This window comes from Aquarana catesbeiana, linkage group LG01 (genome assembly GCF_042186555.1).
Source record: "Aquarana catesbeiana isolate 2022-GZ linkage group LG01, ASM4218655v1, whole genome shotgun sequence".
NCBI lineage: Eukaryota > Metazoa > Chordata > Amphibia > Anura > Ranidae > Aquarana > Aquarana catesbeiana.
Window position 1 is genome coordinate 200106155 of NC_133324.1, and position 15483 is coordinate 200121637.

The 15483-nt window shown below is 41.1% G+C and overlaps 1 protein-coding gene across 1 annotated transcript in view; it reads left to right on the forward strand.

Moving 5' to 3' along the window:
* The first annotated feature begins 3009 nt into the window (after positions 1-3009).
* The window catches only part of LOC141103141 (uncharacterized), a 36558-nt gene continuing 24084 nt past the window's right edge, over positions 3010-15483 (forward strand). Inside the window, exons 1-2 of the mRNA XM_073592464.1 lie at positions 3010-3056; positions 4504-5238. Coding sequence (XP_073448565.1) covers positions 3010-3056; positions 4504-5238 — 782 coding nt within the window. The remainder of the gene's footprint in view (positions 3057-4503; positions 5239-15483) is intronic.

The following is a 15483-nucleotide window of genomic DNA, read 5'->3' on the forward strand; positions in this document are numbered from 1 at the left end:
GTAAATAGCAGGAACGGATCTAGCTGAACACTGTGAGCAGGACGCACTGCACTAAATGTAAATTGCAGGAACGGATCTAGCTGAACACTGTGAGCAGGACGCACTGAACTAAATGTAAATAGTCTAGAAGATAACAGGAACGGATCTAGCTGAACACTGTGAGCAGGACGCACTGCACTAAATGTAAATAGCAGGAACGGATCTAGCTGAACACTGTGAGCAGGACGCACTGCATTAAATGTAAATAGTCTAGATAGAAGATAACAGGAACGGATCTAGCTAAACTGAATACAGTGTATATATATATATGCAACACCTGGGATGCATATATATACACAATACACTGTAAGTGCAGCTAACTGACTGACTGTTCTGCCTAATCTATCTAACTCAAATCAAATGACACTGTCTCTCTCTCTCTCTATCTCTCAGCACACCGGAACACACACTACACAGGGCCGCCGTGCAGGCGGCCTTATATAGTGTGGGGTGTGTACTAAATCCCCTGAGCCATAATTGGCCAAAGCCACCCTGGCTTTGGCCAATTACAGCTCTCTCTACTGACAGCGCTGTGATTGGCCAAGCATGCGGGTCATAGTGCATGCTTGGCCAATCATCAGCCAGCAATGCACTGCGATGCCGCAGTGAATTATGGGCCGTGACGCGCCACACGAATTTAGCGCGAACGGCCCATAACGTTCGCAATTCGGCGAACGATCGAACAGCCGATGTTCGAGTCGAACATGGGTTCGACTCGAACACGAAGCTCATCCCTACTGATAACGTTTAATAAGTACAGTTTTCATACAAAAAGAATCGCAAGTTGAAGACTACGTATGCTCAGAAACTAAAGAATACATACAAATCTAGTCAACACATTACATCACTTCTGAAGTTGTATTCTGTCGTACGAGAATTTTCACATGGTGAGTAACCTCTTCACTTTCGACATGGGACTAGCATGCAACAAACCAACGTTCAGTCGTCCGAAAATGTGGTCATGTGTACAAGGCTTAACTTCTTGTTCAAAATATGTAAATATTGTAGTACGCACAGTATGGGTGCAGGTTCATTTTAACTTTACCACTCTGCTAATGTAAATTATTTCTACCTATAAACATTCACAAAAAAAGAATCATTTATCAAATAATACTGAAACAGTGACTTGAAGTACACACGAACTTCACTAAAAGATTGCATAAATTCTCTTTAATAAGTATATCTAGCTAACAATGAATTTAAAGATGAGAGCCATTCTTTACTCATGCAATTTATTTAAGTGTAAAGCCAGTACTGTGAAGTGAATTTAAAAAATAAAGCATTTCCTTCACAGAACTGGATGTTTGAAGTGAGCACAGGTGCACTTAACATTGCTGCACTTCACTTTGCTTGACACTCTGATAAATTAGGCCCACCGTGTAGACTCTCTGATATTAAATAATTACTTTTTACACATCATTTTTATTGGTTTTATGTTCATGTCATGTACAGATTTAACCGGAGACATATTTTTTCTTATTTATCGAGTAACCAAAATGCGCAAGAAGGAAAAGAAAAGAAAAGAGAAGATGACAGAGGTCGAATGTAAATAAAATTGTATTTATGGGTTGTTATGGGTTGAATTTTTAAAATAAATAACAAGGCTATCTATATTACTTTCACAAGCCAAAGTGACATAGAACTGACCAGCTGTAACAAAACTAAACAATACTTGGATAGGATAGATCAGGTGGAAAAAATACTACCTCATTTCTAGTATCCACCTCCATCACTAGTAGGATGATACAACTATAAATAACACTTTGGCCTTACCTGACTCCTACACATTTAAAAAGAAAGAGCAGAAGGGCCACAACAGACTGCATAAAATGCCAACAATATAATGGCTAGAGCTGATAAGTTATAGCTCTTGCAGGAAGATCTCCGCCCCAACTTGCCACAGATATACGTTTTTTTTTTTAGTATTGTCATGTTCTCAGTACAGAGCAATGACAGTGTCATGCAAACATTTCTTTGAAAGAAATATTAATCCTAACAAGAAATGTCTTTGTTTCTTAATTTGGTAAGAAAAACCTATCAACACTAATCCTTAACAACCTGGTAAAAAAATAGTCTGGACATGTAGGTCTGCTCCAGTGGTGGCGCGTCCATTAGGGGCGCAGGGGCATGCCCCCCCAATCCATGCGTCCGGCCCCTAATCTACATGCAGGGTGCCTGGCGCATGGATTCCAATGTGGTTTTTTTTTTTTTTAGAAACATGTGATTTAGAGACAGAGGCTATAATGGGCTTCAAAAAAGGGTGGGCTCAGGGCGCAGAGCACTGTGCCCTGAGCCCACCCAGTTGTGTGACAATAGCAAATTAATATTCGCTATTGTCTTCCTGCTTCTCCTCCCAGCCAATCAGGAAGTGCCTCGACCCAATTAGCAAGAAGCAATCATATTGGCCGCCGAGGGAAGGAGGGGGGAAGCCGCCGAGGGCGAAGCCGCCGCCATAGAGGAGGAAAAGACACAAGAAGGAGCCGAAGCTGCTAGATGGGGCTAGTGGGGGGACAGACGAGCAACAGATGGACGGACCGGGGAGGGGGAGTGGCGACAAGTGTCTTGTTTGTCGCCCCCCAAAATATACAGCACCAGCCGCCACTGGTCTGCTCTCAAGGCTGCATAGTCTAGTCACAAAGTCAGTTATTTCCACCTTTGCTCTGGGAGGTTGCCAAACGTATAAGCCCAAGTGTAGGGCATCTTAAGCCTCTCAAAACATATCTACATATATTTTTTGAGGAAGAAAGAATTTGTTCAAAATGGGACTTTAAAGGTACTTCATATGTAAAGGAAAACAATAAATTTAATAAAAGTATAAATCATTTATTCAAAAGAGTACATTTGAAACACAATAAAAATATACAACTACAGTTACATTCATGGTCCTGGGTATGCACACCTATCTCAACCCTGACCTAATGAGAGAACTGGATTTATATATACATAGTTCCTGTGTCCTAAAGTTTCGACATGTTTCACCAAGACGGCTTCATCAGGAAAAGGAAAAAGGCATTCAGGTACTAAATATTAAAACCAATGAATTGTACAGAACCTTAGGTGTATAAAAAGAGAACAATCAAAAATGAATTAACATATCACAATGCACAGAGAAAATTTTATTTACACAATGTAACATTGTAGATGCATGATTCATGTAAGAAAAAAAAAAGGGAGGGGGAAGAGGACCCCCACACTCCCAAGCCCCACCCCCACCACCCACACACAGCCCAGAACCCTATACCCATACCTTAATGGGTCCCGGAGTGAGCATAGCTGGGGGAGGAGGACCAAAAACCCCCGCTGCCTGGATCCCAAACTGATCTCTAAGGTGTCAGACTTACACAGCCAACTGTATATGCACCATACTCACCACACTTTCATATCTCTCTAAAAATAATAATGTACACGCCCGGAGCTCATGCAAACAGGGCAACCATTGGCGGCATTGATGAGTCCACTCCGTGTGGTTAACTTAGCATCATCTACACAATCTAGTAAGACATATAAAAGTCTATCCGACATTATCCTATACAAGAGTCACCAAACCCCATCTCATAGTATCCAGAAGTATATATAGGGAAAAACGCCTCCTGACCTCAAAATGACTGATTCTTGAACTAATCCTGTCATTCACAAGCACATAAACTGAAAAGAGGATAGGGGTGGTAGAGAGACACACTGCCTAAATGTCCAAAGGCAAAAATGGCTGAAAGTGATCTCTGCAACATGAGAAGTATAACTAAATTAGTATAAAGTCCCTCAGACTATAGGAACACAAGCAATCCCAGTACCCAGTTACCTTACGGAACCCCGCCGTGTAGTGTCATGAGCTCCCGGGCTGTGTCGAGATGCATCTGCATAGTCTATGGTTTAAATATCCCCCGTGGCGCCAAAGCCAGCGCGTGATGTCACGCCGCAATGACGCCCCGCGGAAAAAGGCAAAAAGGGAGGTGCTGGTAGCACAGACTAACACCAGGAAACCGGAAATGATAAACACATCCGGTTTTCATCTGACAGGGCGGAAATACAAACCCTGCAGACAGTGCGGGACAGAGAAACTGTCCTGCAGATGTAAGATATGGCCTGGATGCTGTGAGAGACAGAGCACTGCAGGGCGGGCATGCGTCTGGACAGCATCACCCATAAGGGTACAATGCTACACCCAATGCACACCCTTGGGCATCCGTACGGGAGTCAAATGACAGGGACAGAACAGGACCCAGATGAGGCAGCAGTGTGTCAAAAAAAAAAAACACATTAGCACCACTTCAACGCTTGCGGGACCTCTGTCCCAGCAGGCTGTGGAACAACGCTCACTTGCTTCAGGTTCTTCTGCCGACTCACAGATTGCACCTATTTTTAATACCAATATTGTAGATTCAAGGCATTCTTCACTCACTGCACCTACCCCTATGAAAACAACTAGTCAGTCTTTAAAATAAAATGCCCCGGTTCCACTTGCAGTGAGAACTGGGAGAAATTTGACATCCTGAATTTGTCATCCTACCCATTGTCAAAAGAGGAATCTGATCTGTTACAACTCGGCTTGACATTTTGCCCGGATGAGAATGCGGACAAATTTGAGCTAATTAAAGATTTGCATTTATTTGGCAGACGTCTTATGTTTAAAGATCTGTATGACAAAGAATCCAACACCACCCAGGATTTGGGCTCTAGTATCTCAAATATGGAAGGTGTAACTTTTGAAGACCTTAGAGCCTTGCAGGATTTGATGGACTTGTGGGACGAAAGCAATCCAGAAGAGGAGGGTTGGATGTTCAACCCCTTGTCCACAAGTACCACTCAACTTAAAGATCGGAAATTGATCCTCCCTTTTCTTTCTTTTGGCCTCTCTTCTGATGTCATCATTGGTGCACCCAAAACGTATAAGCCGAAGTCAAGATCTTTCCCTGTACTGCAGGCCAACTCTAATATATGGGCCTTTGTGATTCAGGTCACCAAGGAAATTGAATCCACCAACTGGCAAACGGGACCTCCATCCAATATGTCTAAAGATCTGAAAAAAGCACTGTGCCATTTAAGTTCTAACAAAAATATTGTAATTAAACCATCAGACAATGGTGGCAACCTTGTCATAATGGATGTAGAGCAATATGAGAGTATGTGCTTTGACATAAACCATAATACCAGTTGGTATAGACTAATCCCAAGAGCGCATGTTGACTACTACATCAAACAGTATAGTGATATCTTGACCAAGGCATACCATAGGGGTACTATAGACACAAATACCTTTAAATTTCTTGACACCCCCAACTGTACCACTCCAACTTTCTATGCACTGCCCAGGGTGCACAAAAGTTTAGTAAACCCCCCTGGTCGCACCATTATTTCAGGCTGTGGATCATTAAATGAAAAGATCAGCCAATTGGTTGAAGGGGCTATTTTCTTACGTTAAAGATGCCATCAAATTATTAAAAACTTTGGATGGGGTACATTTACCTGAGGGATCTTGGTTGGTTGCAATTGACATAGAGGCCCTGTATAACTCAATTCCACATGTTAGAGGGGTTGGAGTTGTGCAGGACTTTTTATGTGAACGTGACCTTGACTCATGGAAATATAAAGAGTTTGTTATTGAGCCGTTGGAATTTATCTTAACACACAATGTTTTTGTATTCAAAGGTTCCCACTGCCTCCAGGTGCAGGGTGTTGCTATGGGGGCCAAGTGTGCCCCCTCCTATGCAAACCTGAACCTGGGGGGGTGGGAACGGGATCTTTTTTCTGATGAGTCAGGGTCAATAGATATTGGTCAGATTATCTCTTGGCATCGTTATATTGATGATGTATTCATGGTGTGGGCAGGATCAAAAGAGAATTTGCAAAAATTCCTAAAAAAACCTACAAGTAAATACATATAATTTAAAATTCACATATACATTTGAATAACCTTTTTGGATGTAAAAATCTTTATAGATGACACAGGGATGATTTGTTCTACCCTGTTTAGGAAACCATCTGCGGGAAATAGATTGCGACACGCTAGCAGCTCACATCCCTAAAAATTGATCAAGAGTATACTGCATAGTCAATTCTTAAGACTTAAATGTAACTGCACACAAGATGCAGATTTTCAAAGGGAAGCTAACTCTCTACACGATCGCCTTTTAATTAGAGGCTATAGCAGCACATGCCTAAGGAAGGCGTTTAATCGAGTAAAAAATCTTAATGGACATAGACTTCTGTATAAACCTAGGCAAGAAAAATCCTCTACATCTACGCGTATTATTACTAAATACAGTCGACAACATGCTTAGATATGTAACATCTATAATAAATATTGGTATTTACTGACCGCTGATCAAAAAGTTTGTAAATTTATTAAACCTCATTCAGAGATTACCTACAGGAGATCTCATTCACTTAGAGACACTCTGGTCACGAGTCATCACAGTAGTACAAACATGGTTAAAAGCAAGTCCCCAGGAACTTATCCATGTGGCAAATGCAATTTTTGTTGATTCATTATTGCAGAAAGAAGCATTGAGTTCCATAACAGGAACACATGGACTCCAAAATACAGAACCAATTGTCAGTCAGTTGGCTCTGTATATTTAATAAAATGCTGTTGTGGATCGATTTACTAGGGGAAAACGAAGCGCCCACTGTTTTGTAGAATCAGGGATCATGTATCCCTGATCTCTAAACACAAAATGGCCGCCATGTGGTATTATATCACAATTACAGCCTTAAGTCTATTGGCTTTTTCAGCCTCAAACATCTATCCCAACATGAACGTGGGGAGGACACTGATAACAAGCTTCTCCAGTTGGAGACCAGATGGATCTACACGTTACAGGCCGCTCGTTTTCCAGGCCTGACCGAGGGGATCAGTTTTAAACCTTTCTTATGAATGGTACCCCCTCGGGTCCGTGTCTGGAAGTAACCATCTCTGCACCTTGTGCCCTGCTGACCACAGATTGTGAATCCGTCATTTATGATTTTCTTTTATCCCATTCCTTCGGGTCTTCTGGTGGTCCCGTGTGTGTGCGCCTTGCCTCAGGCTTAGCTGCTGCCCATGAGATGGTGTTGCCGGCTGCCTGCTGGACAGCAAATGAAATTTAAACTAAATATCATATGTGATATAATTGTATATACATGTTGATTATTTGTCCATATTAAATGAGTATTAATAAGTGTGATGTACATGCATGGTTTATTTGATTTGGCTGTCATTTTGAGAGTGGGGTTTTTTTTGTTTGTTTTTTGTTGTTTTTTTTTGACACACCGCTGCCTCATCTGGGTCCTGTTCTGTAAACAAAGGTCAAATTACCAAAGTGAAAATAGCAAAAAAACACCACACTAACTGGTGAAAAGAAGCAGCTACATACAGTGTGACAAACAGCAATATAAACTCTATAGAAAAAATGTAGCGCATAGAGAAACAAAAAAATAGTGATACAATGTAGTCACAAACACCGCAAGTCTGACGACCGGATGAAGTGAATACAACAAATAATAATAAGAAGTCCATATGCCAGGTCCTGTTCTGTCCCTGTCATTTGACTCCCATACGGACGCCCAAGGGTGTGCATTGGGAGTAGCATTGTACCCTTATGGGTGATGCTGTCCCGACGCATGCCCGCCCTGCGGTGCTCTGTCTCTCACGGCGTCCAGGCCGTATCTTACATCTGCAGGACAGTTTATCTGTCCCGCATTGTCTGCAGGGTTTGTATATATGCCCTGTCAGATGAAAACCGGATGTGTTTATCATTTCCGGTTTCCTGGTGTTAGTCTGTGCTGCTAGCACCTCCCTTTTTGCGTCCGCGGGGCATCATTGCGGCGTGATGTCACACGCCAGCTTTGGCACCACAGGGGGGATATTTAAACCATAGACTATGCAGATGCATCATGACACAGCCCGGGAGCTCATGACACTACACGGCGGGGTTCCGTAAGGTAACTACCCCATTTTGGTACTGGGATTGCTTGTGTTCCTATATTGAAGTCTGAGGGACTTTATACTAATTTAATTATACTTCTCATGTTGCAGAGATCGCTTTCAGCCATTTTTGCCTTTGGACATTTTGGCTGTGTGTCTCTCTACCAACCCTATGCTCTTTTCAGCTTATGTGCTTGTGAAGGACGGGATTAGTTCAAAAATCAGTCAATTTGAGGTGAGGAGGCGTTTTTGCCTGTATATACTTCCGGATACTATGAGATGGGGTTTGGTGACTCTTGTATAGGATAATGTCTGATAGACGATATGTCTTACTAGATTGTGTAGATGACGCTAAGTTAACCACACGGAGTGAACTCATCAATGCCACCAATGGTTGCCCTGTCCGCGTGAGCTCCGGGAGTGTACATTATTATTTTTAGAGAGATATGAAAGTGTGGCGAATACGGTGCATATACAGTTGGCTGTGGACCAATGCTTCCCCCACCCTTAAGCTGTTTTTTTTTTTTTTATCTTTACTTTGATATATAATTCTTTGCAGACACTGCTGCACTTCCTACCTGCTTGACCTAATTGAAAACTACATCCCCCCCTACGGGAAGTCTGACACCATAGGGATCAGTTTGGGGTCCAGGCAGCAGGGGTTTTTGGTCCTCCTCCCCCAGCTGTGCTCACTCCGGGACCCATTAAGGTACGGGGATAGGGTTCCGGGCTGTGTGTGGGTGGTGGGGGTGGGGCTTGGGAGTGTGGGGGTCCTCTTCCCCCCCTCCCTTTTTTTTTTTTGACATGAATCATGCATCTACAATGTTACATTGTGTAAATAAAATTTTCTCTGTGCATTGTGATATGTTAATTCATTTTTGATTGTTCTCTTTTTATACACCTAAGGTTCTGTACAATTCATTGGTTTTAATATTTAGTACCTGAATGCCTTTGTTCTTTTCCTGATGAAGGCGTCTTGGAGAAACATGTCGAAACTTAAGGACGCAGGAACTATGTACATATAACTCCAGTTCTCTCATTAGGTCAGGGTTTAGATAGGTGTGCATACCCAGGACCATGAATGTAACTGGATTTGTATATTTTTATTGTGTCTCAAATGTACTCTTTTGAATAAACTTTATACTTTTATTAAAGTTATTGTTTTCCTTTATATATGAAGTACCTTTAAAGTCCCATTTTCAACAAATTCTTTCTTCACCATTTTCTTAGGGATGTCGGTACATTATGTTTTTTGTTTGGTGCTGACCTCTTTCCATACACTTTGACCATATATTTTTTGAGGATTTGAGTAAATAGAACAACTAACATTCTTTACATCCTGTCTTCAGGCCTTTTATGTTTTGGAATTCCTATACTTTAACCCTTTCAATGGTAAACAAAGAAGACTACTTTTTTAAGGTTGGAACATGTTGGTAGAAACCCAAAAACATTAGATATAATAACAGACATCAATACTCCTGGCTTAATTAAACTCTATTGAACAAGAAAAACAGATAATGCAAAACTATTTTTTATTGAACTCTTTACTAGTGGATCGATATAACCATTTAGAACAAACAGTATACTATGCACATAATACACTTTAGACATGTTTGTAATTTAGATAAGTAATAAAGATTACTTATAATGTAAGATGCAATGAAGTATTCTGGAGAAATGTGTAAGTAAAATGGCAACACAGATTACAAATTATGTGAGCAATGAAAGGTGACCATCAAATGTACTGATGAGAATTTTTGTACAAATATCCGTACACTTGTTCATTCATAAATCTAATAGTGTATGGCCAGCTTAAATGACCAACAAGCTTGTACCTGAGGCCAAGAAACTTTGTATGTCATCACTCTATAGGGCCTGTGATGTGGCATTCTCACATTACACATGATGATAGCATCCAGTTTTTGGCAAATATTGTTTTACAGTATGCTGTATGCTACATTGGTGGTTACTCATTTTACATAAAATAAGTATTTTAATGGACTGCGTCACATATGGGAGAGGTAAAGGCTCGTCAATGCAATTTTTTCCTATACAGGAAAACCTTAGTTTGAGAGCATTTTACAAGACAAGCAAAATTTTTAAATACATTTTGACTTGATATACAAGTGGTGTCTTTATATACAAGTAGCGTCATGTCACAACTGAGTATAAAAGAGAAGAGAGGCGCCTCTAAGTGTAGCAATATGGTTACATTTAATGAAGGTACAACATTTAACAACTCACATGGTTGATTATTAAAATAGGCACATCTAAGTATGCAGGCATCTGGGGCAAAGCTGTCCACATAGACCATCCTCAGCATTGCCACCGATGTCATCCCTTCCACGCTGCACTCGATGAGCACTTCAAGCCTCGCTTTCACATCGCTCTACTGCAGGGTAGTCTTCCCAATCACGATTGCAGACTGACAGTGGTGAGAGCAGGTGGTGCGTAGGATAATCTATGTGGACAGCTTTACCCCAGATGCATGCATACTTAGATGTGCCTGTTTTAATCATCATCCATGTGAGTTGCTAAATTTAATGTCATTAAATGTAACCATATTAACCTGGATGGCATTCAGATACCTACAGCTTAAACATGCCACTAAAGCCCAATTCCCCCGGCCGATCACACTCAAAGCTGATCCTATAGAGGAACTATTGGCTCCAGGAGATCTAACCAAGCCTCTTTCTACTCTGTATGGTGCGTTATTTGGCAATGAGTCCCCCAAGATAGAACATTTATGGGAGACATGGCACAGTGACATACCCTCACTAGATAGGGAGGGATGGGAGGACTGCCTGGAATATGGCCCCAAATTAGTTATCTCCTCTAGAGATAAGTTAATACAGGTAAAATTTTTGCATAGGATATATTATACGTCCCAAAGACTTCACAGGATGTACCCAGACAAAGACCCCGTGTGTCCCAGATGTAAAGCACATATAGGAACCTTCTTCCACATGTTCTGGGACTGTCCTGTCATTTCCACTTACTGGAGGAAGGTCTTTGGGGAAGTTAAATCCAGACTGCGACTGGCACTCCCAATGTCACCTGTTGGCATTACTGGGAGTTCACGATGACGAACAAAGACCACATAATTTAAAACTATTAATTGCATACCTATTTTTTTATGCAAAAAAAGAAATCATTCTCAAATGGATTCTACCAGACCCCCCTCCATCTCCTCCTGGAAGGCACTGATCAAAGCTGCATTACCCATGTATAGGATTACATATTTAAGCAGAGGCTGTAAGTGGAAATATAAAAAAGTTTGGGCTCCATGGACCTCTAACTAGCATACTGGTGAGGAGATCACATTCTAAGATAGGTAACTGTAAAAAGGTATACTACATGTTTCGGACCATCGTCCTTCTACGCACCAGTAGAAGGACGATGGTCCGAAACATGTCGGGTTGCTATATCCTAGAGATGCTCTGATACCACGTGATTTTATTTTGTTTCCTCCTTTTTGTGATCACATTTTATCTATTGTATTGTGCCACTGAGCACTTTTTAGCTTTTCAATAAAAGCTTTTTTTACGGATTCATGCCCTATGTGGAGATTTTTTGTTCTTCCCTCCTTCCACCATGGGGACCTCGCTGAGCCTCAGTCTCTAACTGACGTTCCATCTGAGAGAGACACAGTGATTGGCTGTGGATCTACATACCACCAAATAGCGACTGTCGTCCCGGATGAGACTCCCCGATAAGATCTCTTCAACCAGACATCCCTGGGATCGTTGGATCCCACAAGCCCGTATGACACTCCACCGTACGGTGACTGTGTCCATCCCCTCTGGTAAGGGTATCTATTTCTATTGTTTGCTGTGTTGATTTGGATTTTTGGAAGATTTGGATGCAAAGTGTCTCCCCTGCACACAGAGCTTGCTTCAGTTCCTATTCCATGCGTGGGTCTGACACCGCATACCCCACGAACCCCCAGTTCCCGTGGACCTATATAGGATTCACTACACATTTATGGACTTTTTTCTTTTATGTGTCTATTTGTTTAATCTCACCATATTTTTTACTTATTTGCCATAAGTTTTGTAATTCAGCACTTATCACATATACACGTTTAAGATGTAGAAGCACATTTTTTAGCGCTGCATGTGTTTCATATAATCTCTGTTTCCGCATTGTCTACCACATTGTTACATGCTGGCAGCTATTCCTTGCACGTTTTTATGTTTTTTTGTATTAGCGCAATTATTGATTTGTTATATTTTGAATCCATTTGGCTGCCATTTGTGGATGGACATTTTATGGTTACACAACCTTTCACATTGTTATAATCTTTTTTATATGGACTATAAACTGAAGGACTTATGAATAAATGGTTGTGGAATGAATCAACTGAGTTTCCATTATTTCTTATGGGGAAATTCACTTTGATATACAAGCGCTTTGGATTACAAGCATTTTTCCCAGAACGAATTATGCTCGCAATCTAAGGTTTTACTGTATTTTGAAATGGTCTCAGCTTTAATAACCTGTACATCCAAATAAAAAACACAGCAACATTGTTTCGAATTCAACTTGGTTTCAGCATATAAAAACGTGTAAAATAAACAAAAAATATGAAATAAAAATAGCAAATGAAAAAAGAACACTAATAAAAGATAATATGGTTTTGTAGAATAAACAGGCCAATCTAATATTCAAACCATGATATTTTACATGTTCACATAAAGATAGGTCACATTGCTCCAAAGGAATTAGATAGCAGGCAATACAACAAATCACCGTGAAGGTCAATGAAGCAGCAGTCAGCGGTTAATCAATTAGAAAGTTAAAGTAGCTAGATAAAGTTGCCAGCTCTCTGTTTTCTTAGGATAATCAACTCTCCGACTGTGTAGTCGTACAAAATTGACTTGTTATTTATGTCTTCAGCTGATGTATTGCATAGACCTTAGATGTCACTGTCTAAATACTTTCTTAAATGACACCAAGAAGCAGGGATTTAATTAGTCTCTCCCTCGATCTAACTTAATAAAATAAAGTGCCATCTAACCATAACACATCTCTCTCATCACAGCAGGCTGTAGAAGCTACATAATAACTTGATTATTTTGGGGGGGATTTGTGGCAGATTTAATGTTCTCAATAAGCTCTTTCCTCCTCAAAAAAAGAGTGGTCAGTTATTAACCAAGCCTATCACAGGTTAACATTACTACAGACAGACTATTACTTTAATGAGTATATAGGGATTACAAAGAGACCACTAATATGCCCTGAGAACATTGCAGTTTTAAAAACAAAGGCTTTCCAGTGTTATACTAAGTTGCTGGAACCTTTCAGAAGCCAGTGGACTGGTTTACTCAGACAAACGCTCTGGGTAGAATTCCTAGAACAACCTCTCAATGTAGGACCTGCACCAGTAACTATGAAGATACGTATTTAATGAGACTACTGTTAAACCTCGTACACACTATCAGATTTTCAGACGACTGTTCGTCCGTTTTTGGTTACATGCTAGTCTCATGTCGAAAGTGATGAGGTTGCTCCCCATATGAAAACTCTCGTATGACAGAATTCAACTTTGGAAGTGATGTCATGTGTTGAATAGTTTTGTATGTATTCTTAGCATGTGTAGTCTTGCTCTTACGATTTTTTCCGGACAAAAACCGCACTAATTATCCGAAAATCGGACGTTGTGTTCACGTACGACAAAAATTTTTATAGTCTGCACATCCAGCTTGTGTCGTACGAAAAATCTGAATCGGCTGTCAAAAGCACCATACTAATGATCCGAAAATCAGCAGAATTTACTTCCGATTTTCATATCGTGTGTATAGGGCTTTAGTAGTCAGCATAAAGACCTGCTTGCAGGATGAGTATCTACAGTTCCAAGCTATAATGTATTCCTTGCTAAGCTATAATTAATGGCCAAAGAGCAGCCAAATGATTTTGCTGTAAGATCTTGGCACATGACTGTTATATTTTGGTGCCCATAAGATAAGTACACAGTTTAAATTGGTAAATTAATTTATTGTTAGAAAGTAAATTAATGGTCACATTATGCTTACATTTTTTGTTCAAGGATTACTAGTTAAAGTGTAGAGGTTGGTAAAAGGTTTGTTATAAGAAGAGGAAATAAACACATATGTTGTTTTTTTTACCATCTGTGTCATACTGGGGAATATTCCCTTCACTTCAACAGCAAAAATAGTGAGAGGAAATCCCTCCAAAGCGAGGGAACCCGTTTGGTTTCATCGATGCACCAGAACTTGTGCCCGTATGGGAAGATTTCCTCTCTATTTCTGTTCTGGTGATGACCCAAAATTTTGGATTTTCCAAGCACACACCCCCACACACCCCTGCCACTGTAATCCCGTGATCCTCTGGTTCTGCAGGCTGCCACAGGCTCTTATCAAGAGTGCCCATCTATGCCCTTTCCACCTCCTCCACTCATAGACACTGTAATATTTTGCACTCCTTTAGTTTTGGTGTACCTGGAATGTATTCAGATAATTTCAACCAAAAATTAATTTGGTCTTTAAAGTAAATCTGACATGTCTAAGGTACATCAGTACTGAAAGTGGTTGTAAAGGCAGAAAGTTTTTTATCTTAATGCATTCTATGCATTAAGATAAAAAAACCTTCTGTGTGCAGCAGCCCCTCTCAGTCCCCCTAATACTTACCTAAACCCCCCATCTCTATCCAGTGATGTTGTAGGATTGTCTCGGGTGCCCAGGGCTCCCCTCCTTATTGACTGAGACAACAGCGCGGCACCATTGGCTCCTGCTGCTGTCAATCAAAGTCAGTCAGCCAATGAGCAGAGAAAAGGGGCAGGGCAGGCTGCGCTGCGGCTCTGTGTCTGAATGGACACAGAGAGCTGTGACTCAGCTCGGATGCCCCATAGCAAGCTTCTTGCTGTGGGGGCACTCAACAGGAGGGAGGGGTCAGGAGCACCGACGAGGGACCCGAGAAGAGGAGGATCCGGGCTGCTCTGTGCAAGACCCCTGCACAGGGTAGGAAAGTATACCATGTTTGTTATTTTTAACTAAAAAAAAAAAAAAGACTTTACAATCACTTGAAGTACACAGGTACATTTAGATGCTTTTATCTGATGCTTGATCTGTGTTAGGATTCAAATCATTTCCTGTGCCCCTGGGAAGCCTCAAGAGTCACAGGCCCAGCTGGTGAATGGAGCCTTAACTTCTGCCCATGGAGTTAAAGCTGGACAGCAGTCTTACCTTGAATCTTACACAGTTGTACACACTCATCTTCTGTACTAAAATTGCTTACTCCAGAAATGCAGCCTTTTCTAGTATGTTCCTTCTTGCTGTCCACGATCCTGTAGGGTGGTGGGGAGCACACCTCGCATATTGCCCCTAGGGGTACCTGAGGACATTAGAAGATTTTTAAGTAGTTCTCTTCTCCTTACACCATAAATGTGAGCTGTAATGATTCAGTGCAGGTGGTAACTCATAGCGCACATCTAAGGTACATAATTGAAACCAGAAGCCAGTGACATCACCGTCCATTTTAGACACTGACAGAAGGAGCAAGTCCACCTGCACTACGACCAG